This window comes from Lepidochelys olivacea (assembly GCF_965140295.1).
Source record: "Lepidochelys olivacea isolate rLepOli2 genome assembly, chromosome: 4".
NCBI classification, from domain to species: Eukaryota; Metazoa; Chordata; order Testudines; family Cheloniidae; genus Lepidochelys; species Lepidochelys olivacea.
In genome coordinates this window covers 35508252-35535406 of record NC_140414.1, presented here as the reverse complement: position 1 = coordinate 35535406, position 27155 = coordinate 35508252, and the positions used below count along the sequence as shown (strand labels likewise).

Below are 27155 nucleotides of genomic sequence, written 5' to 3'. Positions count from 1 at the left end.
GGCAAGTCTACACTTAAAAAAAAAGTATACCTAAGTTCCATTGGGATACAGCCACTGCAGTAATTAAATTGTGTTTTCATGTCTACACTATGCTTCTTGTGTGGGCAGTGTGCATCCTCACTAGCAGCGCTTGCATCGATGCAGAGAGCAGTCTACCATGGGTAGCTATGCCACTATCTAGTGCAGGGTGTTTTGGGTAGGTTTTGCAATGCCTCATGGGGCCAAAATGAGTCATGCAGGGGTGACTGGGAGCATGATTTCAGTGTCCCATAATGCAGAGTTCTCCATCCCATAATTTCATCAGCATCCCATAATGTTTTGCACCTCTTCTCAAAATTCCTGTGAGCCCACACGTCCCTCCTCACTCTCCACCATCTGTGTCAGAAGCATGGCTCATACACAGCTCTGCATTATTGTGATGAGCATTGAGAGCACGGGGCACCTGATCCTGTAGTGTTTTCAGAGCTGCCAGAGGAGCTGTGGGGAACATGCCAGGTCCTTGGAGGCTAGGTTGCTGTAGGACATAGAAACAATTCAAAGTTGTTGGCAGCATTCATGGAGCAGCTGCAGATGGTGAAGCGCCAGTTCTGGGCCTGAGAAATTAGTACTGACTGGTGGGATTGCATTGTCATGCGGGTTTGGGATGACATGCAGTGGGCTAGGTCCTGAACTTTCAGATACACAAGGCCACATTCTTGGATCTGTGTGCAGAGCTTGCTCCAGCCCTTCAGTGCAGTAAGACCAAAATGAGAGCTGCACTAACAGTGGAGAAGCGGGTGGTGATAGCTCCATGGAAACTTGCAACACCAGATTGCTACCTGTCAGTCGGGAATCAATTGGGAGTTGGGAAATCCACCGTGGGGGCTGTTGTGATGCAAGTGTGCGGGACCATTAGTCACATCCTGCTACAAAGGACTGTGACTCTGGGTAGTGTGCAGGAGATACTGGATGGTTTTGCAGCAATGGGATTCCCTAACTGTGGTGCAGCGAGAGATGGCATGTATATCCATATTTTGGCATCAGACCGCCTTGTCACAGAGTATATCAACAGAAAGGGCTACTTTTTATGGTAATATAAGCACTGGTGGATTACCGGGAATGCTTTACTGACATCAACGTGGGCTGGTATGGGAAGGTGTATGACACATGCATCTTTAAGAATACAGGACTGTTCAGAAAGTTGCAAGGGACTTTCTTTCCAGACTGGCGGATTACTATTGGGGATGCTGAAATGCCAATAGTGATACTGGGAGACTGTAGGGAGCCAGGGTGGCTCCCCTCCGAACCAGAGGGTAAAGAGCCACCCTCTGAGCCTGAGTGGGCGGGGCCAGGCCAAGATTCCGCCAATCCCCGGAGGGGGGAAGGGTGGGACAGGAAGTACAAAGGGCAGGGCCCTCTGCCCAGTGAGGAAAGCACCAGGGAGGGAGACAGACACAGGCTGCTGGCTGCTCCCTTGCGATCCTGCTGCTGACCCAGGCGAAGCCCTGGGCAAGGAGGAGCCTGACCGGGAGGAAGGCCTGTGGCAACCAGAGCTGCTGGCCACTGAGTACCCAGAGGACCTGGAGGGGCCTGACCGCAGCCCAGGCCAGCGTGAGTCCGATACCGAGGGGGAGCAGGGGTGGCCCGCAGCGGAATACCCGGAGGAACCGGAGCTGCCCGCAGCGGATTACCCAGAGGAGATGGAGGATCCGGAGCTGCCCGCAGGGGAATACCCGGAGGAGATGGAGGGACCGGAGCGACCCGCCTGAGAGAGACCGGGTAGGAAGTAGCCCAGGGGCCCAACTACACCGTGGGGTGGGTGTGTTTGGTCAGCCGGTGCGGATTGCCCTGCTGACCCAGAGGCGGGACCTTTGCCTCCTGCCACTGTCAGGGCCCTGGGCTGGAATGCCGTGGAGTTGGGTGGGCCTGTGTTCCCCTACCCCGGTGCTCCCCGGCCGGAGGGGCGCGCTACTGACCCTTGCCGGCGCTCCCCGGCCGGAGGGGCGCGCTACTGACCCTTGCCGGCGCTCCCCGGCCGGAGGGGCGCGCTACTGACCCTTGCCGGCGCTCCCCGGCCGGAGGGGCGCGCTACTGACCCTTGCCGGCGCTCCCCGGCCGGAGGGGCGCGCTACTGACCCTTGCCGGCGCTCCCCGGCCGGAGGGGCGCGCTACTGACCCTTGCCGGCGCTCCCCGGCCGGAGGGGCGCGCTACTGACCCTTGCCGGCGCTCCCCGGCCGGAGGGGCGCGCTACTGACCCTTGCCGGCGCTCCCCGGCCGGAGGGGCGCGCTACTGACCCTTGCCGGCGCTCCCCGGCCGGAGGGGCGCGCTACTGACCCTTGCTGACACACCTTCCCGCTAATTCCCCAATGCCCGGGAGGTGGGGCCGAGGCCTGCCACGGAGACCATTGCTCTCCATCACCCCTAGGGGCTCGGAGGACCGACCGACGCCTGTCGCAGAGACCCAGCCTACCCCTTACTCACATGGCTCATGAAGCCATATACCAGTGACTTTGACAGCACCAAGGAGCACTTCAACTACAAGCTCAGCAGATGCAGAATGACCATTGAATGTGCCTTTGGTCATTTGAAAGGTCACTGGCTCTGTCCGCTCATGAGTTTGGTCCTCAGGGAAAAAAAATCCCAATAGTTACAGATACCTGCTGTGTCCTGCGTGTCCAAAGTGGGGGAAAGTTTCAAAAGTTTCTGATTTTGAGCAGCCAGATACCAAGTCTGTAAGAAGAGCTCAACGCGGAGCCCATTTGGCTCAGAGAGCTGTGGAAGACCACTTCAATAGTGAGCTATAGTAATATATGTTGCTGAAGTGTACTCTACCTCATGGGCGCTGACTCCGTGTGTGCTCCAGGGCTGGAGCACCCATGGGGAAAAATTAGTGAGTGCTCTGCACTCAGCGGCAGCCAAGCTCCCCCCTCCTCGCCTCCTTCTCCCCACTCTCACCCCACTCCAAGCGCGAGAAAGAGGCAGGGCAGGGGCAGGGCCGCGTCAAGCACCCACCAGGCAGAGGGGAAGTCGGCGCCTATGTTCTACCCGGCATTGCTCTAAGTGTAGACACTTATCTAGTTAAAAGAAAAGGAGGACTTGTGGCACCTTAGAGACTAACCAATTTATTTGCTCATAAGCTTTCGTGAGCTACAGCTCACTTCATCGGATGCATTCCTGGGACGCCCTGCCCTATCCAACCTCCCCTGCTCCTTGTCCCCTGACTACCCCAACCCCTGTCCACACCCCTGCCCCCTCACAGACTCCCCGAGACTCCCACACCTATCCAACCCCCCTGTTCCCCGTCCCCCCAGAACTTCCACCCCATTCAACCACCCCCTGCTCTCTGTCCCCTGACTGCCCCCTGGGACCTTCCGCCCCTTATCCAATCCCCCCACTCCCCGCCCCCTTGCCACGCTGCTCAGAGCAGCATGTCTGGCAGCCGCACTGCCCGGCCGGAGCCAGCCACGCTGCCCAGCAGGAGCTCACAGCCCTGCTGCCCAGAGCACTGGCGGTGTGGTGAGCTGAGGCTCTGGGGGAGTGGGAGGGGCCGGGGGCTAGCCTCCCCGGCCGGGAGCTCAAGAGCCAGGCAGGACAGTCCCGCGGGCCGTAGTTTGCCCACCTCTGTACTAGGACATTCATATATATATATATATATATATATATATATATATATATATATATATATATATGTAGTACTGCTCTTCTCTCCTAAGTGACATGTGACTTTCACTGATGGTGACGGTAATGAATCAACTAAAATCCTTAGTTAACCCCTTTAAAGAGTTATCACCAAAGCTTGTTCTAGGGATATTCCAAAACTGCAGTTGCCCATGGCACTTTTTTGCCTATGTCACCTTTAGCCGCTAAGGAGATGGGGTTGTTTTCCCTCACCCCCTCCACTTGCTTGTTTCACCCACTTACTGTGGCCCAAATCCTGCAAAAAATTAGGCAAATATAACTTTACTCACACAAGTAGTCCTATTGACATTAATAAGACTACTCACATGAATAAAGTTAGGCACATGCTTAAATGTTTGCAAGGTCAGGGCCTTGGATCGTAAAATCACGGGAGCAAGGATCATTTCTTCCATATGTTTTACGGTACCTAGAACAATGGCCTCTGTCTACGTGGGATTTCTGGATACTACTTTAGTATTAATAATATATATAAAAGAATGAAAAGGCTATAATTAATTTACAGTACTTTCATTATATGCTATGTCACATGGTCCCTATTCACTAAATGATTTCAATGCATGCTTAAAGTCAAGCACATGATTATGTCCCATTGACTTTAGTGGGATTTAAAAACATGTTAAGTTCTCTGTTGAAATGGGCTCATAATCGGTAAAAGTCTGATCCTGCACCTATGGAAGTCTAAACAAAGTTCTTCTTGACTTCCACGGTACAGGATCAAACACTAAACAGTCCAAAACATAAGCACATAAGTCATATGTATCTTACCATCTTTAAGTAAATTTTTCATATTTTATAGTTGTACGAGGGGAGAAGAGCATAGCTAAAAAGAATGTTGTATATCTTGTCTGGACCCTTTTAGACCATTATCATAACTGACTCTGACTCAGATTATGTAATGAGGAATTAGCTCATTTTTGCATTATAGTGACATTTACTTGGTACAGAAGAAATTATTTCTGTGACACGAACTCTGCATACAGTTAGCACTGTATCACACAACACACTAGAGGGCTTCAAAGGCATATTTCACTTATTATTTTCCTATAATAAAAATGATTTTGATTATTAGATTTGCAGAACTAAACAGGCTCTCCCTCTCTATTTTGACAGCATTAGTCTTTTTCCGCTCTGCAGGGAAAGTCTAAAGCTAAGATGCAATTGCTCACACTAACGCAAGGGTCAGCAACTTTTCAGAAGTGGTGTGCCAAGTCTTCATTTATTCACTCTAATTTAAGGTTTTACGTGCCAGTAATACATTTTCACGTTTTTAGAAGGTCTCTTTCTATAAGTCTATACTATATAACTAAACTATTGTTGTATGTAAAGTAAGGTTTTTAAAATGTTCAAGAAGCTTCATTTAAAATTAAATTAAAATGCAGAGACCCCCGGACCAGTGGCCAGGACCCGGGCAGTGTGAGTGCCACTGAAAATCAGCTCGTGTGCCGCCTTCGGAACCCATGCCATAGGTTGCCTACCCCTGCACTAAGGCATAATAATAACAGCATGTTGGACTGATATAAACAAGTCATTTTCATTGATACACCCCCAATCTGGTATAATGTAGATCAGTTTTTAATTCAGGATCATATAAAGTTTTGACAGCCAGCTGATTCTCAGAAAACAATCTTTTCTTCCTCCAAAAAGAACACACTCAGTTGGTGTCTGATAGCAAGAGTATGATAAAGCACCAGTGAAGGATGATTGAATCTGCTTGGAAGATTAAACTGCATTTTCTGCTGTACCTGCTGAGAACAATGAGGGAAAATTAACGTCACACATTCCTTATTAAATCAAAGTCAAGCAGTTGATGATTTATTCTTGTGATGTCTTCATCAGAAAGATAAAATATATTTGTATCATCAATGTTCAAGACACAAAATGTTTTAACACGATCATTGGCATTATGGCTCATGATTGAAAGGTGATATACAGTGCTTGAAGATCTCACCAGAAAACCAAACAAATAAGTGAGAACTCTGTTCCTTGGGCAGCTAAACAGAGACAGGCATTCCAGTTAGCTATGTATCACAGAGTTTTCATACTATCAAATATATTAACATTTTCACACATCCAAAAGTGAAAAATATGTGAAGTGCCTATACGTGGCAGATATTAGTGTGGACCAATGATACACAAATAATAAACAGCCCAATTTTCAACCATGGACAACCAAAAAGAACATCAAAACTGCACATCTAGATGCTCATAACAGCTCCTACAATCATAAGTTCCCCTTCTTACTCAACTAAGTGCCCATTTCAGCACGAAAAGGGACAACTTGGGTGTCTAACTACTTGTCCATGTTTAAAATTGGGTGCACAGTTTTAGAGTTACAGTAGCATTTCTAGACTACAGGCCTTGTCTACGATAGGTTTCTTTGCACTACTATAAATCCCTACTGTTGACACTCTCCACTGGAGTAAAAAGTAACTTGCACCAGTATATCTTACTCCAGTTTGAGTTACACTAATGTAAATGTGGAGAGAATCAGGCCTAATGGCATTACGTCCTAATTTAAGTCACTGTGACTGAGAACAGAATTTGGCAGATAAGTGGCAGTGATTCCAATGTGAAAAATTGTACCTGTACTTATGTATTTATCATGGAACTTTGAACATTTCATCTGCTTTCTGTCCATTAATCCATATCCAGCTGTACTATTTCTAACGTACCAAATCTCTCAACACCTTCATACCGCTATCTTTGTAAAAAGCAATAAATGAATGAATAAAGAAAATCACCGTGTCAGAAAAAATAACCTTTTCCTTCAAAATGTTGAATTCCTCCATCACTAATGTGTAAGTCCCTTTGTTTTCAATTTAAACTGATTTTTACAGAAAAAACTGGGTTTTACAAAGAGTATTATTCAGTTGTTTCCGATTTTCACCCTAATTTTGTCTCATTCAAATATATTAAAAAGTACTTGTTTCATTAGGAAAATACAATACATTGCATGAGATTTATGTATTATGATAATATATTAGTCTGCATGTATATGCAAAGCTGTCTGTTGAAATAAGGCTATATGTATCAGTCTAGAAGATACACACAACAAACAGGCACACACAATCTCTGAAGTGCATGCACATCTGAATGCACTGATGAATCTCACACCCACCACATACACATTTCAAGCTGTTAGCAGATAACGCTTTAAAGATTTGACATACTAAAATGGGAAGAAAATAAAAATCTGTATCAGAATGTTTCAGAACACAAGGAAGTATTTGCAAGTTAAAAAAAACAGGAGAAAAGGATGAAGTTGATTGTATGTGCTGCAAATGGTGTGGCCCAATTATTAAATGTAAATATTTATAGGCTAATAGTTCATAGAATCATAGATTATCAGGGTTGGAAAGAACCTAAGGAGGTCATCTAGTCCAACCCCCTGCTCAAAGCAGTACCAATCCCCAACTAAATCATCCCAGCCAGGGCTCTGTCAAGCCTGACCTTAAAAACCTCTAAGGAAGGAGATTCCACCACCTCCCTACGTAACGCATTCCAGTGTTTCACCACCCTCCTAGAGAAAAAAGTTTTTCCTAATAACCAACCTAAACCTCCCCCACTGCAACTTGAGACCATTACTCCTTGTTCGGTCATCTGCTGCCACTGAGAACAGTCTAGATCCATCCTCTTTGGAATCCCCTTTCAGGTAGTTGAAAGCAGCTATCAAATCCCCCCTCATTCTTCTTTTCTGCAGACTAAACAATCCCAGTTCCCTCAGCCTCTCCTCATAAGTCATGTGCTCCAGCCCCCTAATTATTTTTGTTGCCCTCTGCTGGACTCCCTCCAATTTATCCACATCCTTCTTGTAGTGTGGGGCCCAAAGCTGGACACAGTACTCCAGATGAGGCCTCACCAATGCCAAATAGAGGGGAATGATCACGTCCTTCAATCTGCTGGCAATTCTCCTACTTATACAGCCCAAAATGCCATTGGCCTTCTTGGCAACAAGGGCACACTGTTGACTCATATCCAGCTTCTCGTCTACTGTAACCCCTAGGTCCTTTTCTGCAGAACTCCTGCCTAGCCACTCGGTCCCTAGTCTGTAGCAGTACATGGGATTCTTCTGTCCTAAGTGCAGGACTCTGCACTTGTCCTTGTCGAACCTCATCAGATTTCTTTTGGCCCAATCCTTTAATTTGTCTAGGTCCCTCTGTATCCTATCCCTACCCTTCAGCGTATCTACCACTCCTCCCAGTTTAGTGTCATCTGCAAACTTACTGAGGATGCAGTCCATGCCATCCTCCAGATCATTAATGAAGATATTGAACAAAACCAGATCAGTTCTAAGTCTCAACAGTTTACTGTTTATTCAAATGAAAAGTTTTATTTGGCGATTATTGATATATTGTTTAATTAAACTCAGAGATGGCATTGTGTTTTGAGTTCTGTTTTAGTTTTGCAGCAAACCACATTGAATTCCATTCATCAAAACATTAATCTACTGAATACTTTTTCCCCATCCTTCCATCCACCAAAATAAACCCCAATATTTACCGAGAAAAAATAATAGTTTTTCTACCGATTTTCACCCATTTTTGTTGTAGAAATAAACACCGATAAATTCCTGGGGAAAATTAAATAAAATAAAAACTAAAAATGAAGGGCCCTACTAATGTGCTATCCTGGATCAGTAACAAGTATAAGATCAGATAAATCAAAATTCCTTCAGGGCTAAATTATTGGAGTAGATCCCCTTAATAAAACATAACATTTTGTAATCTCCTACTAATCAGTTAATATTCACAAATATTACTAATCAGTTAATAGCCCACGAAAGCTTATTCCCTAATAAATTTGTTAATCTCTAAGGTGCCACAGGTACTCCTGTTATTTTTGCGCATACAGACTAACACGGCTGCTACTCTGAAACCAGTAAATATTGTTATTTATTATAATTATTTTAATTCCAGTAGTGCCCAGAGCCTCCATCCCAGATCAGGGCCTCATTATGCTAGACACTGTACCAAGATGGTCCCTGCCCCCAAAGAGTTTACTTTTGGATATATGTTTCCAAATGTTTTGAAGGCCGTGTTGACTTTGGATGGATGGGGTAAGAACAAGTGATGGAAGGTTACTTGATCGTGGGAAACTAGCTGGATCTCTTAACTATTTATTTCCAAACGTTGCAACACTCGGGCTTTTTAAAAAGGTGTATGTTTTTAAAAAGGAAAGTGTCATATTCCTTTTTGGGTATAAGCTGGACTCAACAGAAAAAAAATGGTGGGTTAATGGGGAGGCAGATCTCTCTTTTTCGTATTACAAATTTCCCGGGGATTTATTTTAAGTGAACATCCAAATTTTAAATTGAGTTAGTATATAAGGTTTGTAGGAGGAGAGCTCTGCTCTGCCAGATCTTACAAGGCGCTCCCAAGGAAGGCTCTCCTCCTACAGATGATAACATCTGTATCTGGTATGTGTAGTGAGAATTTTTACCTGATTGGGTTATGAGGGTAGTAGTGGATAATGAAAGGCAAAGGAAAAGGACACCGGTTCGTATATAGTATAGTAAAGTGCTCCTAGTGTGGACACAGTAATACTGGCAAAACTGTGCTTTTGCTTGTATAACTTATTTCCCTCCCACCCCCATCAGCAAAATAAGCTACACCCAGCAAACATGCAGTTTTGCCAGTATAACTACATCTACACTAGGTGAGAGAGGCAGGGATCAACCCTTTTCATGCCCCTGACCAACATAGCTATGCCTGCAAAAGTTTGTAATGTAGCCCTGGTCTGCCTCTTCAACAACCTGGGGGCATTTGCTTGAAACACCCTCCCTGCCACCCCTTTGAGAAATGTAGATTCTTCCTGTCTTTTGTACGTACACTGATGAGCAGTGAAATAGTTAACAATGTTGACATTTAATGTATCATATTGGTATCTTCATTAGCACTATTAAAATGAATGGTGCAGTTCAAGTCTCTGCTAGAGATTCAGGGCTTTTAACATGAAAATCTTGTACTAGTTTAATTTGAGGCTTTGAGCAGGGGCTGGACTAGATGACTTCCTGAGATCCCTTCCAACTTTGATATTCTATGATTCTAAGGTGTGCTTTTAAATCAGTTTACTTACACTGGTGCAGACCCCCTTTGGACACTCTTATTTTGGTTTAAACAAGTCCTCCCCCCCCCCTTTATTTTAAATCCAATTAGGGATCAATTTAAGAGAAACCTAAATAAACCACTTCCAAAATGAAATATCTAAACAGGCATTTGCACCAGTTTTAATCAATTTAAAACTCAGTTTAAGTAAAACTTATGCAACTTGGTCATGTAGCCCAGGCCTTTTTTTAAAATGAAATCTGAGGCTCTGTGGACAAATTGAGAGATCATTTCATGTCCTGAGGCTAGTCCTTTGTAACCCTCAGGAGGGCACAACCCACACGTTAGGAAACACTGTGCTAGGCAACTTGACAGGGATCAAGTGGAAGGGGTACCGCACAAGAGCAGAGAAGTGGCGTGATCAAAGTGCTGCTTGGCCACATCTCCGCAAACTCAGACTGTATGTGTACGTCCCTATATACGCATTCTTAGGCTGTCAACTTTTCAGGGCTAGCCCTCCCGCCATTTTGGCCTTGTATTATCAAGGCCACCCCTCCCCAAAGATGCTCAGTACATCTTGAAAAACAAACTGTAACACAAGACCACACACCCTAGCGAGCCCAGCGTGGGTGCAACCCGCAAAGACGCGCGGGGGAGACGGGGGGACACCAGCGACTGGAGTTGGCGCTGGGATTCTCCGCCCCCGCCATCGCACCCTCTCTGACAGCCAGCCTGCCCGGCTCGCCCTGGAGCCCGGCCACGCCCCGCTCCCGCGCCGAGTGGAGTCACGTGCTGCACGGGCGCCCAATCAAGTCAGCCTGGCAACGGAGTCGAGTTTACCGTGGCAACGCCCCGCCCGCGCCTCCGCTCTGGGGCTGGGAGCTGTTGCTTGGAGACAGGAGAAGCCGGGAGTCCAGGCGGCGGCGGCGGGGCTCGGCGGGACCCTGGTGCTGAGGGACCGATAGCCCCAGCCGGCAGCCAGTGGCATGGCGGATCCCTCCGGAGACCCCCCGCCCGAGGCTCAGGGGTCCCCCCCTTCGGAGCAGAGCTCCGAGCGGCTAGGCCAGGACCACCCACCCGGCCAGGGGCCCTACCAGCCCACCGAGCCCGGCCAGGAGCCCCCACCTGCCCAGGGGCCCTACCAGCCCACCCAGCCCGGCCAGGGCCCCTACCAGCCCACCGAGCCCGGCCAGGAGCCCCCACCTGCCCAGGGGCCATACCAGCCCACCCAGCCCGGCCAGGGCCCCTACCAGCTGACCCAGCCTGGTCAGGGGACCCCACCTGGCCAGGGCCCCTACCAACCCTCCCAAACAGGACAATCTCTTTATGAACCTTATGAATCTGGACAAGCCCCTTATCAACCTCACCAGCCGGGCCAGGATACCACACCAGGTCAAGCTCCCTATCAGCCTCACCAACCAGGACAATCTGCCTATGAAGCCCGTCAAGTGGGACCCTTATCACAAGAGCCGAGACGAAGCATATACCAGCCACATGCCCTGGGACAAGACCCCTATCAGCTACAGGAACCAAGAGGAAGCCTTTATCAGCAACAAGAACCTATGCTTGGTCCCTATCAGCCTTTTGTATCTGGACATGGCCCTTATCAACCACACGAACCAGGCTATGGCCTTTATCAGCCAGGATACAGCCCATATGAGGATGAAATACCTGATCCTGAACCTAGAGCACTGGCAATCCAGAATGCAAAGGCCTATCTAATGAAGAGCAGCACAAAGTCTGGCCTGAACTTGTGAGTGTGAAAAGAGGGGAATAACATGGGCAGGGGAAGGAGGTATGAGTGGAGGAGAAGACAGTGTGAGTGGAGAGGACAAAGAGGTAAGGAGGTATAGGAGGGGAGGGAAGGGAAAGCATGTGGGGAGAATCAAGGACATAAGGGTTAATCCTTTTGTAGTAGTCATAGGTTCTCAGCAGCACTCAAGATCAGACCTACCAAAAGGAATTTAGAGGGATTAAAGCAGAGGTAGGCAAACTACGGCCTACGGGCCCATCCTGCCTGGCCCCTGAGCTCCTGGCCGGGGAGGCTAGCCCCTGGCCCCTCCCCCGCTGTCCTCTCTTCCCCGCAGCCATTCTGCTGCGCGAGCAGCACAGCTTGCTCCCGCCCACCTACCTCCCAGGCTTTCCAACAAGCCTGTCCTGCCACTTTGAGAGGTGTGGTAAGGGGGGGGGGGGCAGGAGGTCCCAGGGGGCAGTCAGGGGACAGGGGGCAGATGGATGGGGTGGAGGTTTGGGGAGGAGGGCGATCAAGAGACAGGGAGCAGGGAGGGTTGGATAGGTGGTGGGTTCTGGGGGGGGCAGTTAGGGGACAAGAAGTGTGGGGGGGAGTGGATGGGTCAGGGGTCCCGGGAGGCCTGTCGGGGGCAGGGGTGTGGATAGGGGTCGGGGCGGTCAGGGGACAAGGAACAGGGGAGCTTAGATAGGGGTGGGGTCCTGGGGGGTGGTTAGGGGCGTGGGGTCCCGGGAGGGGGCGGTCAGGGGACAAGGAGCAGGGGGGTTGGATGGGTGGGGGATTCTGAGGGGGGCAGTAAGGGGGAGGGAATTGGGAGGTGGCGGGGGCCAGGCTGTTTGGGGAGGCACAGCCTTCCCTACCTGGCCCTCCATACAGTTTTGCAACCCCGATGTAGCCCTAGGGCCAAAAAGTTTGCCCACCCCTGATTAAAGGGAGATAGACCCTATTAAGAGTTCTAAATCCAGCTTCAAACTGTAAGTGGAGAAATGGTGGGAAAAGCTATAAATGGAAAATGAACATGTTATTAGACGTACTACAAACAAGCTATTCCTTATGAATATTACCAGGTATATATCTCAGGCTTAATTTCCATAACACTCAGCTGACATTTTCAATATTAGAGCTAATTACTGTAGTGGTGGCTCTGGACATTAGGAGTTATCCCAGGACATATGCCTTTATCTTTGACATAAGAAACCAACTATGCTGAGTATTTGATATAGTAGGGCAGTAATATTCTTCCTTGGAGTTTTCAATCTCTTTTGATTTGACAGATATGATCATCTTGCTCACATGCTGACCAAGATCTTGGATGAACGCCCTATAAATGCAGTAGATATCATTGAGAATATCAGTAAGGATGTGAAATGGGCTCAGTTCCAGAAAAAAATGGACACCCTCCGTGATGAGCATGAAATGCTTCCAACATATGAGCTGGCAGAGAAATATAAGGCTCTGTTCCTCAAGGGGACAGGAGAGGGAGGAGATCAAGAGCCAGAAGAGGAAATAGTGAGTGACTGTTGTAGAAACAGAGATTAAAGATGGAAAAGGCATGAGGTTATCTTGCCCATCCCCTGGCAAGTTAGGATTTTTCCCTACAGTATATTCTAATCTTCACTGCTTTGCCCCTCACAATCTTAAATGATCCCTTCAGTGGGGCTTCCACCTCTTGTCCCTCTAGAAATGAGGGATGAAAAAGAAGAGTTACAGCATTCTCTTTTCCTTACGTAATCTAGACTGACTAATTTATTTTACCTAAAATGAAATTCATATGGGGATGCATGGGGAACAGGGTTAAGAGCATTGTGTTCAGCCACTACTGTGAGACAAAGGATGGAGAATTTTTAACTCCCTTTTACTCCAGTTGCAGTTTTGGTCCGTGTCCCAGTTAGAAAAAAGTTATGGTGACATTTGGCCTAAAGAACTGAAGTGTAGAACTGAAAAGGTATTTTTCATATAAAAGCAGCAAGGTACTTTTTGTGTCCCCTTACTTCTAATATGCTGAATATTAAGTTCCCAAATGGTTTTAAGAGAGCTCTGTGGTGAAAGTTAGAACCACTACATGGTGAAAGGTAGAACCACTAGGTTGAGAAAGCAAATACGAGTTGTTTGGAGTTGACCTTCATAGCAAGTCAACATTATATGTACAAGTAAATCATTGCAACTGAACATTAAAGATAGAAAGACATTAAGCCATCTTGTCCATGCTGTACCAGTCATCTTCAGGTCAGCGATAGCCAAGAACAAAGTGGTAACATGTCCTTGTGAGAAAAAGCAATGTATTTTGGAAGAAGAAATTGCATTTTTCATATCCTCAACCTAATTGGTTGATACTTAAAAGCTTGACGGTGTCAGAGAAATTCCACATAAACCAATAGTCACTCCACCAAACTATTCACCCTATAATACAGTATACAACTTCCAGTCTTACTTTTTTTGCTCCTCTATCTGATGTAGGTGGCTGGGGATGAATCTCCAAATGGTAAAGGGGTAAAGATGGCAAGACATAGGGAGACTTTTCAGAAAGGCTTGTTCCCACTGAAGCCAATGGAAGGTTTACCACTGATTTCTGAGTGAGCAGTACTCCAATGCTGAATGATTTGGAAAATCCCACATATAATATAGTCAATCTTAAATAATGCATGCTTAGAATACCTCTATATCCAGGTATCCAAAAGAGTGACACTAATATTTGGGAGGGATTGCTGGCTATATATGGAATTTCTCTGGTTCCTTCAGGCTTTTGAAATCCAACCAAATTAGCTGAGTATGTAAAAAGATTATTCTGTTCTTGCAAAATGCACCTGTCTTGCACATGAGGAAATATAGCCTCACTGTCCCTGGTCATCGGTGGCTTCCCAGCCAATTAGTGGCATTGATGTACTAGTATATGAGTGCAAGCACTGAGATCCCTTGTATAGATTGCTCATACTGTCCACCTGTAACTAGTTCTGACCCTGAATGTTTTGAAGTAGTTAAGAGAGCACTGGGAGTTTGGAATCTTGGATTCTTTTCCAGACTCTGCTACCTGAAAGCTCCATATTGTTTAAGCTCTCTGCCTCGATTTCTCCTTCTGTTAAATGGTATATTATTATCTTCCTCAGGGGATGTTGTGAGGCTTAGTTAATTAATGTTTATAAAGCACTTTGAAAGGATGAAAGACAATATATAAATGCTAAGTATTACTTTTAGTGAGTAATATACTTAACCTTTTAAAAATACCTTTATTTATACCTCAGCTTTAACTCCGGCAATTTCTTCCCTAGACAGATAGCCCTCTACCCAATGTGATGGAGACAGCCTTCTATTTTGAACAGGCTGGAGTCGGCTTGAGCATGGAGGAAAACTACCATATATTCCTTGCCCTCAAGCAGCTCGTTAGCATGCAGCCAATCCAGACATGTCGCTTCTGGGGCAAGATCTTGGGCCTGGAGATGAACTATATCGTGGCTGAAGTGGAGTACCGTGAGGGGGAAGAGGAGGAGGAGATAGAGGAGGAAGAAGTGATTGAGGAGGGGGGGAAAGAGGGGAGTGAGGACAAAGATGAAGAAGAAGATGAAGAGAAAGAAGAAGATGAGCCACCAAAGTCCACCTATAAACCCCCACCAGTGGTCCCAAAAGAAGAAAACCGGACTGGCACCAATAAGTTTATCTATTTTGTCTGTAATGAGCCAGGCAAACCCTGGGTGAAGTTACCTCCAGTGACACCAGCGCAAATTGTGGCTTCCAGGAAAATCAAGAAGTTCTTTACTGGAAGGCTGGATGCTCCTATTGTGAGCTATCCACCTTTCCCAGGGAATGAGGCCAATTACCTGCGTGCACAGATCGCTCGGATCTCAGCAGGGACCCAGATCAGCCCACTGGGGTTCTACCAGTTTGGAGAGGAGGAAGGGGATGAAGAGGAGGAGGGGGGAGGAGGAAGAGACACATATGAAGAAAATCCTGACTTTGAGACCATTAGTGTGATGGAACTTGTGGATTCCATTTCCAACTGGGTGCACCATGTACAGAATATTCTAATGCAGGTAATGCTCTATGTAATCAGTATTGATCTTGGATACCAATTACATGGTTATCAATGGTATCTCAGAAAGTAATCTGCATAGAGTGAACTGTTCACCACATTTGGGGCTGAGCTAGAATTGTCTCCTATTGCAATATCCTAATGCATATTGGCAGCAACTTTCTAGGGTTGTGGGGTTTTTTTGCAGGGAGTGGGGGGAAGTTGCATGCCTTCCTCTGGATAAATGTGCAGGAATAACCTGTTGGGATAAGGGAGTGTATCCCTCAATAATCAATTTCCTGTGATAATATGGGGTTGAGCATTGGTGGACTTTGATCCTTTCTGTCTAGTTTCTGTTTCTTGAAAGGCCAAGACAGTTTCTTTCCTGACTTGGCAATGACTAGGTATGCCTTACTAGCTAGAGTGCTAATACCAATGTAGGCTGTTCATAACTGTACATAAAGGGAACACTGTCCAATATTTTCTCCAGTTGAATTTTTGATGTTTACACTGTAAGTAATGCCATTACAGAAGCTTGAAAATAACACTTAACTCTGTTAATGTGGTCCCTTTGTTTCTTCTGAAGGAAAAGCTGTGTGTGACATGGTGTTTATTTCCTTGTTAAAAGTTAGCAGCATTAATAATGTCAACACAGGTCTGGGAAGAGTATTTGTTAACTTGATCTTTCTTTGCTGGGTGACTGACTGCCCTCTAGCAGCCCAACAATAATACTATAGAGTCAGACATTGAGTATTGGTGAATATTTGTTTCTTTATTTCTTGGCAACAGAATGATGGCTTTAAATATAAAATCAATAGATATTTAAAATCTTAAGGACATTTTGAGTTGTTCTTTTCAGCTGTTGGCCAGACATAACAAGTAACCTATGCAAAATAATGGACAGATTCATATTTCCAAGGCCAGAAGAAACTGTTCTGATCATCTGGTCAGCCCCTCCTCCCCGTATAACACAGATCATAGAATTTCCCAAAGTAATTCTTAGAGGATATCTTTTAGAAAAACATCCAATCTTGATTTTAAAAAAATTCCCCATGACAGAGAATCCACCATGACATTTGGTAAATTTTTCTGATGGATAATTACCTTCACTGATAACAATTTACACCTTATTTCCAGTCTGAAGTAGTCTAGCTTCAACTTTCAGCCACTGCATTGTGTGATTCCTTTGCTATATTGAAGAACCTGTTATCAAATATTTGTTGCCCATATAGTACTTATAGACTGATCAAGTCACCTCTTAACTTTCTCTTTGTTCAGCTAAATTGAGCTCCTTAAGTCTACTACGATAAGGCATGTTTTCTAATCCTTAATCATTCTTGTGGTTCTTTTTTGAACCCTCTCCAATTTATCAACATCATTCTTGAACTGTGGACACCAGAACTAGACATAATATTTCAGCAGTGGTCACACCAGCGTCAAATACAGAGGTAAAACAACCTCTCTACTTTTGCTTGAGATTCCTCTGTTTATGCATCCAAGGTTTACATTAGCCCTCTCGGTGACAGTGTCACACTGGGAGCTTTTGTTCATCTGATTATCCACGATGATCCCCAAATCTTTTTCAGAGTCACTGCTTCCAAAGATAGTTTCTCCCATCCTGTAAGTATATGTTCCTTTTTCCTAGATGTATACATTTACATTTAGTCATATTAAAATGCATATTGTTTGCTTGCTCCCAGCTCACCAAGAAATCTGGATTGCTCTTATCAGTGACCTTTCCTCTTCATTATTTGCCATTCTCCCAATTTTTGTGCAAACTTTATCCATGATGATTTTATATTTTCTTCCAGGTCACTGATTAAAAATGTTAAATAGTGTAGGGCCAAGAACCAATCCCTGCACTCCCCTGCTTGATGAAGATTCCCTGTTTACAGTTAGATTTTGTGACCTGTCAGTAAGCCAACTTTTAATCCATTTAGTGTGTGTCATATTCATTTTGTATCATACAGTCTTTCTATCAAAATGTCGTGCAGTACCAAACCAAACTCCTTACATAAATGTATTACATCAACACTATTACCTTTTTTAGCCAAACTTGTAATCTTTTCAAAAAACATATCAAGTTAGTTTGACAGGATCTGTTTTTCATAATCCTATGCTGATTGGCATTAATTACATTACCTTCCTTGAATTCTTTATTAATCAAGTTCCACTTTATTAATCAATTCTGCCACTTGTATACACAGTGGAATAGTACCATCACAGTTGGCAGTATCAGCAACAAGGCCAAGGATTGACTGGACCCATCCATAGATGAACCATCCTCTCATCCATAGAAAATAGTCCCTCCTGGTCAGGATTGAGGCACTCTGGCAAAACAGTGTGGAGATACAGACATCATTGCTGCCTATGCTTTCTCTGCTCTGGATTATAATTTGGACAACATGCCTCCACAGGGGAGGATGGAGAAGTAACACTCCTTACTCAGTTGTGCAGGCAACCTGGACCGTAGGTCCAGAAATGCAGGAGTATGTGGGTGCTATGTGTCTGCTTACTTCATGCCCCTATGCAGGGAGGGATGGGTAATACAGCACAGCTGGGCCAGAAGGTATTATAATTTGCTGCTGGTATAGGCCAGCAGCAAATTATTATCCCTTCACTGGAGGAAGGTGGAAGCAGGGAGCGAATTGTGCCTCCAAGGTGTGTCTTTGATGCATGGTGCCTCCTAAAGAAGCCCCTGGGGTGGTGAAGCCCTTGCTGGGCTCTGCCTACCAACACCATCTAGCTATGAATGAATATAGAATTTTAGTCTTTCGGTTTAAGTCCAGAATCTTTCACGAACACTAAGTGCACCTTTTTAAAAAATTGAGAACTCTAAAGCAGATTGAAATCTGATGACTGAAGTATAAGGGAATGAATTCTGAAGCAGCTAATTGAAGAAGGGATGCCTGGAGACCTCTGCCAAGTATACTTGTATGTCATCTATTTATCTATTTTTCTTTTTATATGCCACCCATCACCATGGTGTTTAGGCACCGTAGTGCTTCTGAACTGAATGTTTTAACTCACATCACAGCATTTCAAAGATTGCTGCACCTGTTTTATAACTCTTGGTACGTCAATTGTAGGGCCGCTGTTCCTGGATTAACCCCTCTCAAAAGTCAGAGGAAGAAGAAGAAGAAGGTGAGGAAGAGGAAAAAGCAGAAGAGCCAGATGAACCACGGCCAGAAGTGGGACCCCCTCTTCTGACTCCACTCTCTGAAGATGCAGGTACAGGCCACTCAGACTTCTTTGAATCCTTGATCTTTTTTTTACAGTGAACATCCATCTGGAGTTTTTAGCAGCTCTCTAATAAACATTCTAGAGTTTTGGGTCCCTGGAGTTAGCTTGGGATTGTGAGATAATCGCATTAACTGTATGTTTCTCCTAACATGATCAACAGGGAAATAGTTATCAGTGTTGACATTTAAACTGTCATGTCAAGGTTCCTCCCCCACTCTGAACTCTAGGGTACAGATGTGGGGACCTGCATGAAAAACCTCCTAAGCTTATCTTTACCAGCTTAGGTCAAAACTTCCCCAAGGTACAAAATATTACACCCATTATCCTTGGACTGGCCGCTACCACCACCAAACTAATACTGGTTACTGGGGAAGAGCTGTTTGGACGCGTCCTTCCCCCCAAAATACTTCCCAAAACCTTGCACCCCACTTCCTGGACAAGGTTTGGTAAAAAGCCTCACCAATTTGCCTAGGTGACTACAGACCCAGACCCTTGGATCTTAAGAACAATGAACAATCCTCCCAACACTTGCACCCCCCCTTTCCTGGGAAATGTTGGATAAAAAGCCTCACCAATTTGCATAGGTGACCACAGACCCAAACCCTTGGATCTGAGAACAATGAAAAAGCATTCAGTGTTTTACAAGAAGACTTTTTTAATAAAAAATAGAAGTAAATAGAAATAAAGAAATCCCCCCTGTAAAATCAGGATGGTAGATATCTTACAGGGTAATTAGATTCAAAAACATAGAGAACCCCTCTAGGCAAAACCTTAAGTTACAAAAAAGATACACAGACAGAAATAGTTATTCTATTCAGCACAATTCTTTTCTCAGCCATTTAAAGAAATCATAATCTAAACACATACCTAGCTAGATTACTTACTAAAAGTTCTAAGGCTCCATTCCTGGTCTATCCCTGGCAGAAACCAGCATACAGACAGACACAGACCCTTTGTTTCTCTCCCTCCTCCCAGCTTTTGAAAGTATCTTGTCTCCTCATTGGTCATTTTGGTCAGGTGCCAGCGAGGTTACCTTTAGCTTCTTAACCCTTTACAGGTGAGAGGAGCTTTCCCCTGGCCAGGAGGGATTTCAAAGGGGTTTACCCTTCCCTTTATATTTATGACATGTCACCATTAGGTTTCAGAGTTAACAATTCCACTAAAGCTATAGAGTTTAAGGCCAGAAGGGATCACTTGTCTTCCCTCCTTTATACCACAGGGCACCAACCCCAGCCAGGATTCACATACTAAACGCAGCATCTGAAATGCGACCAATATAGTATAACCTACAGGAGACTAGACTACTATGTGCCACAGGCAGAGACTAGGAGGACCAATGGCAGGAAAATGATTAAGTGAGATATATCCAGATAATCCTGGCAAGTGACCCACACGCACATGCTGCCAAAAAACTCCCAAGGTCACAGTCAATCTGATCTGGTAGAAAATTTGTTCCTGACCCCACATATGGCAATCAGATGGACCCTCAGCATGTGAGCAAGAACTAGCCAGCCCAGCACCTGAGAGAGAGAATGCTCAGTGCCCCCCCACCCATGTCACATCTCCAGCTGTGGCCATCCCTAATACTTCAGAGAAAGGAGATTAAAAAACCCTCCCAAAATACACCGGGTAGGGGGAATCCCTTTTGATTAGGGCTGTCGAGTGATTAAAAAAATTAATTGTGATTAATCGCACTGCTAAACAATAGTAGAATACCATTTATTTAAATATTTTTGGATATTTCCTACATTTTCAAATACATTGATTTCAATTACAACACAGAATACAAAGTGTACAGTGCTCATATTATATTTATTTTTGATTACAAGTATTTACATTGTAAAAAAACAAAAGAAATAGTATTTTTCAATTCACCTAATACAAGTACTGCAGTGCAATCTCTTTATTATGAAAGTTGAACTTACAAATGTAGAATTATGTACAAAAAAACTGGATTCAAAAATAAAACAATGTAAAATTTTAGACCCTGCAAGTCCACGCAGTTCTACTTCTCGTTCAGCCAATAGCTCAGACAAACAAGTTTGTTTACATTTGCAGGAGATAATGCTGCCCGCTTCATGTTTACAATGTCCCCTGAAAGTAAGAACAGGCTTTTGCATGGCTCTGTTGTATCCAGCGTCACAAGATATTTACGTGCCAGATGTGCTAAAGATTCATATGTCCCTTCATGCTTCAACCACCATTCCAGAGGACATGCGTCCATGCTGATGATGGGTTCTGCTCGATAACTATCCAGAGCAGTGCAGACTGACGCATATTAATTTTTATTATCTGAGTCAGATGCCACCAGCAAAAGGTTGATTTCATTTGTTGGTGGTTCAGGTTCTGTAGTTTCTGCATCGGAGTGTTGATCTTTTAAGACTTCTGAAAGCATGTTCCACACCTCGTCCCTCTCAGATTTTGGAAGGCACTTCAGATTCTTAAACCTTGGGTTGAGTGCTGTAGTTATCTTTAGAAATCTTACATTGGTACCTTCTCTGAGTTTTGTGAAATCTGCAGTGAAAGTGTTCATTTTAAGAAATGAACAACATATGCTGGGTTACCATCTGAGAGTGCTATAATATGAAATATATAGCAGAGTTCAGGTAAAACAGTGCAGGGTACATACAATTCTCCCCCAAGGAGTTCAGTCACAAATTTAATTAACACATTATATTTTTAACAAGCATCATCAGCATGGAATCATGGCCTCTGGAATGGTGGCTGAAGCATGAAGGGGCATACGAATGTTTAGCATATCTGGCATGTAAATACCTTGCAATCACAGCTACAAAAGAGCTATGCAAATGCCTCACTTTCTGGTGACATTGTAAATAAGAGGGCAGCATTATCTCCTGCAAATGTAAACAAACTTGTTTGTCTTAGCAATTGGCTGAACAAGAAGTAGGGCTGAGTGGACTTGTAGACTATGAAGTTTTACATTGTTTTGTTTTTGAGTGCAGTTATGTAACAAAAATAATCTACATTTGTAAATTGCACTTTCACAGCAAAGAGATTGCACTACAGTGCTTGTATAACGTGAACTGAAAAATACTATTTCTTTTGTTTATCACTTTTACATTGCAAATATTTGTCATAAAAAATAATATAACTTTGATTTCAACTACAACACAGAATACAATATATATGAAAATGTAGAAAAACATCCAAAATATTTAATAAATTTTAATTGGTATTGTATTGTTTAACAGTGTGATTAAAAACTGCAATTAATCATGATTAATTTTTTTAATTATGATTAATTTTTCAGTTAATCACATGAGTTAACTGCAATTAATCGACAGCCCTACTTTTGACCCTTATCACCACTTCCTGGTGTGCTCTTTTCAGGGGTCTCTGCTGCTTCTCTCTGGCCCCCCTCAGTTTGCCCCCAGTCAGGGCAGTTCTTGGACCTTCATCTCTAATTGAGTCTAGCAGTCTGCTTCAGTCTCTTGGCTGTGTTTGTGGAGGCAGTCTGGTGCAGGGGCATTACCCCTGTGCTGCCCCAGGGCCCTCTGCCTCCTCTTCCTTCTCTGTACTCTTCCCTTTATAGCAGTCCTTGTTTCTTCTGTGGGCTGCAACTTTGGGTGCCTGCCTCCATGATTGGCAGCGATGGGGGGAGGGATAGCTCAGTGGTCTGAGCATTGGCCTGATAAACCCAGGGTTGTGAGTTCAATCCTTGAGGGGGCCGTTTAGGGATCTGCAGCAAAAATTGGGGATTGGTCCTACTTTGAGCAGGGGGTTGGACAAGATGATCTCCTGAGGTCCCTTCCAACCCTAATATTCTATGATGGCAACTGCACGGGGTGTGCTCAAGCTGCTTGCCTGTAAACCTGAAAAGCTCTCCTCCCACTTCTTTCTATGCTCAGTGTGGGGTTCATATACCCCATTTCACCCCTGCTTTAGGAACAAAAGACATAAACTAAAAGTGAGTCCCAGGGCTCTGAGCCCTACTCCCTACTATGACAAGCAACTCTGTCATACAACTGCATTCATAAATTTGTCCAGCTCCCTTTTAAAACTAATTAAATTGTTTGCCCCCACCGTAGGCACTGACTTTGGGGCTGGAGCACCCACGGAGAAAAATTAGTGGGTGCTCCACACCCACCGGCAGCCAATCTCTCCTCACCCCTTGCCCCACCTCCTCCTTCTCCCACCCTGAGCGCGTCGCGTCCCCGCTTCTCCGCTTACACCCCAATGCTTCCCATCCAGCCACCGCCAAACAGCTGTTGGCAGCATTAGCACGCTCCAGGAGGGATGGGGAGGAGCAGGAACGTGGCGTGCTCAGGGGAGGAGGCAGGGCCGGGGTGGGGATTTGTTGAAGGAGTTGGAATAGGGGCAGGGAGGGGGCAGAGTTGGGGCAGGGACTTTGGGGAAGGGGTTGTAATGGGGGCTGTGCAGGGTGGGAAGATGTGGGGCAGGGCCTCATGGAAGGGGTGGAGTGGGGGCGGAGACGGGGGGGGGTCAAGCACCCAGGGGAAAGAGGGGAAGTCAGCGCCCATGGCCCCCACAACTCCTATTCAGAGGTTGTTCCAGAATCTCACCCCTCTGATGGCTAGAAATCTCATAATTTCCTGCCTGAATTTGTCTACGGCCAGTTTATATCCATTTGTTCTTGTGCCAGCATTGTCCTTTATTTTAAATAGATCTTCACCCTTCCTGGTATTTACCCCCCTAATTTATTTGCAGAGAGCAATCATTATACCCTCTCAGCCTTTGTTTCGCTAGACTTAAAAAGCCAAGCTCTTCCAGTCTCATAAAATAGGCCCTCAATTCCCATGATCTTTCTAGTAGCTCTTCTCTGCACCTGTTCCAGTTTACATTCTGCTTTTTTGAACATGGGTCATCAGACCTGTAAACAGTTTTCCAAATGAGGTCTTACCAATGCCTTGTACAATGCCATTAATCTGTTTCTATCTCTACTGGAAATACCTTGCCTAATACATTCTAGGATCGTATTTGTGTTTCTCACAGCCCCATTAACTTATAGTCATCCTGTGAATGGCCCACACATCCAGGTTTCTCTCCTCCTCTGAGCCCCCAGCTTGTAGCAGAAATCCTTATTATTAGACCATAAGTGCATGATCTTACACCTTATATTATTGAATTTCATCCCATTTCTGTTACACTAGTCTTCAAGGTCATCCAGATCTTCCTATATAATATTCTGATCCTCCTCTGTATTGACAATGCTTCCCAACTCTGTATCATGAGTAAATTTCATTAGCACACTGCTACTTTTTGTGCCAAGAACATTAATAAAAATATTGAATAAGATTGGTCTAAGTCCAGGCATGTCTGGTGGGCATTGCTGAGTCACCAGGCAAGGTTGAGCAATTCCCCTGGTTTGGCCTTAAGCAGGTGAGTCTTTGAATTGTAGCTCCCTTGCTGGACAATGGCTGCTGATGGTTATTGGGGCGTTGGTTATCCCTCTGGTTATTGTCTTTGGGGAGCTAGTATCTGGGTGCTTCCCAACTTGCAGCATGTTTTAGTGACAGCCATACAACACAATCTCATAACTTCATATGCACTAATGATATACATATTTAGACAGAACAATGACTTTCGGCAGATCGTAACCTTTCCCGTGATACCTCATATGGCTTGCTTTATATGCCATATCACAGTTATATACAAATGATGAATATGGGGTTTACAGGGCACTGCCTTGGGGTACAGACTGTCACACCCATGTTGCACTACATCCCCTTTATCATATATGCATGTGAATGTAATTATTCTTTCATTCACAAATTTGTACTAAAACCTTGCTTACTACTGAGGTTAGATTAACAGGTCTGTAATTTCACATATCACTTTTTTCCCCCTTTCTTAAATATAGGTATGTAGTTAGCTGTTCTCCAGTCATGTGGTACTACCCCCAAATATATAGATATTTTAAAAGACCTTCCCTACCAGAATAGCAATCTCATGTGCCAGTTCTTTCAGTATACTAGGATGGAAATTTTCCTGTCACCTCAATTTGACTGCATTTAGATCTTTAAGTTTTTCTTCCACCTCAGGTGTGGTAATTTCCATTTCGAGACAGTGATTTCCATCAGCCTTACTGCCTTCATGCACACATTCTATGTTGTTATTGTTATTGAAAACTGAGGCAAAGTATTCATTTAGTTTTTGGGCCATACCTAGACTGTCTTTAATCTCCTTTCCGTCCACACTGCATAGCGGCCAAACTTCATCCTTCCTTATTCTCTTTTTATTTATATAACTAAAAAAACCTCTTATTATTTGTTTTAATTTCCTTGTAAAGAGCTAATTCAGCTTGACTTTTAGCAATTCTGACTTTATTCCTACATTTTCTAACCTCCATGATGTAGCTTCCATGGCATATCAATCCCTTTTTCCATTATCTGTAGACTCCCTACTTATTCCTAATAACCTTTTTGAGGTGGTTCTTCATCAAGCTGAGTCTGAAGCCTTTCCCTACAAGTTTTTCCCCTTGCTTGGGGTACAAATTTCAGATAGTTTTTTGTAAAGTTGATTTGAAGAAATTCCAAGCTTCCTCCACATTGAGAGGAAAGAGGGAATTTCACCTCTCAGAGCTACTGTCTCAGGTTCTCTGCAGGTTCAGGAAGACAACACTGCATCAGTTACATTGAGTTGATGTTTTCGTCATTATCTTATGCTAGAAAAAAAATTACATAAAAGTTTAGATCCTAGAGCACAATACTGCAGCAAGTCATGGACAATGGTACAACCAGTCCATTCTTAGATTAAGGTCATGTCTTTGTATTATTTGGATCTGGGTCTCCCAAATTTATCAGTATGGGGTCCACAGTGTTCTTTGCCTGGGGAACTGGTATTGAATTAAGTACCACTGAATTTCAGGAGCTGTGTGTGTAACCTTCTTTTCTCCTGTTCTTCTTACTACACCCTTGAATTAATAACTCTGTGACTATCAACCAGTGACTCCACACCAGACTTTATATTACAAGGCTTCCACAATATTTAAAGCTCTTGCCCCTTGTCTATCAACTCCTTTAACATCCATTTTAAAATCCCTTTTTAGGATACATCAATTGCTTGGGTTTTGAGAACAACTGTATAGAGACGAAATCCTGTCCTCTACCTAACTACCAAATATTTCATAGATGTTCATGAGTCAGGTAATTCACGTAAGTGTGTGTTGTTGGTTTTTTTGGCAGAAATTCAGAACATTCCTCCTTGGACATCTCAGTTATCCACAAACCTGGTTCCTCAATATGCCATTGCAGTCCTTCAGTCCAACCTGTGGCCTGGAGCGTACTCCTATGCTATCGGCAAGTAGGTAGCTCTTACTTATATAGCTAGACTGGTTAACCTTGGTATCTCACAATATTCACTCCTATTCCATCTTAAACTGGTTAATCACAGAAACCTATTTAATTCATTCAGTTGAAATGTTTGTTTTGGTGATTTTTAATCCACTGACTTCTCCCACTACTAAAATGTAGCCACCTCGAGAGTTGATCATGGAGGCCATTTAACAGTGCACAGCAAAAATAACAATAATTTAGGGCAAGAAGTGAAGAATACCATCTTCACTGGAACTGTAGTGGAAATCAGATTTATAGAATGTAATTATCCAATTAGTATTTGGCCAAAACTTCAGGCTTAACACCCCTATTCTTGCAAAAAAGTGCAATGAGATCTTTAATAGCCACATGATACATTCATCATTATTTACATTAGTTAAGTGCAGATGCCATTATTGAATATGCTAGCTATAGAAAATATGTCCCATATTGGTTTTTGTTCAGTGAAGTGGGGAAGCCTAATAGGCAGAGCCCTCAGGGGTTTTTTGCCAGGAAGTTGTGTGATCTCTTGCTTTTTTCCCTCAGGAAATTTGATAATATCTATCTGGGGTGGGGTCACAAATACAGTCCAGATAACTACTCACCCTCGATGCCCCCACCAGTGCAGACAGAGTACCCAAGTGGGCCAGAAATCACTGAAATGAATGACCCTACTGTGGAAGAGGAGCAGGCACTCAAGGCTGCACAGGAAGAAGCTTTGGCTGCAGCTGAGGAAATGGATGAGATAGAGGAAGAAGAAGAGGAAGATGAGGATGATTAAAATGCTACAAGAATCAGATTTGTGTAAAAGTTCTTTTAAAAAATAATACATCATTTTAATACATTTAGTATATTAACCAAGTCAATCTAAAAATAAATGTTTATTTGAACTAGATGCCTTTGTTTTTTCTGCTCTAGTAGACTCTCCGTATTTAGAATAAATACGTTGACGTTAGAAAAGTGTCTTCACTTATTAAATATTAAGGCTCGCAGCAGGGATTCTGGGGCAGAACATGTAGCTGAGAATTCAGTGGGATTAAATTGCTGCCCTTGTTAATAATCCTTTGTTTAAAATGGTAGTGGAAACCTTTGCCATTTTCTGTTAGAAAGCCCTCCCCTAGATTGGTATTTTCAATCCAC

The 27155-nt window shown here is 44.2% G+C and overlaps 1 protein-coding gene across 2 annotated transcripts; it reads left to right on the top strand.

The window, feature by feature from the left end:
• The first annotated feature begins 10553 nt into the window (after positions 1-10553).
• Positions 10554-26908, top strand: LOC311519221 (radial spoke head protein 6 homolog A-like). 2 transcript variants are annotated; one of them, XM_084625507.1, is made up of 6 exons: positions 10554-11477; positions 12749-12983; positions 14741-15499; positions 18567-18708; positions 25887-26004; positions 26639-26908. In XM_084625507.1, exons 1-6 carry the CDS (start codon positions 10711-10713, stop codon positions 26673-26675), a joined length of 2058 nt encoding a protein of 685 aa, XP_084481633.1. In that variant the 5' UTR covers positions 10554-10710; the 3' UTR covers positions 26676-26908. The 2 variants fall into 2 exon arrangements, with proteins under 2 accessions (XP_084481633.1, XP_084481632.1); XM_084625506.1 differs by having other exon boundaries at positions 10561-11477; positions 26562-26908.
• Positions 26909-27155: the final 247 nt, after the last annotated feature.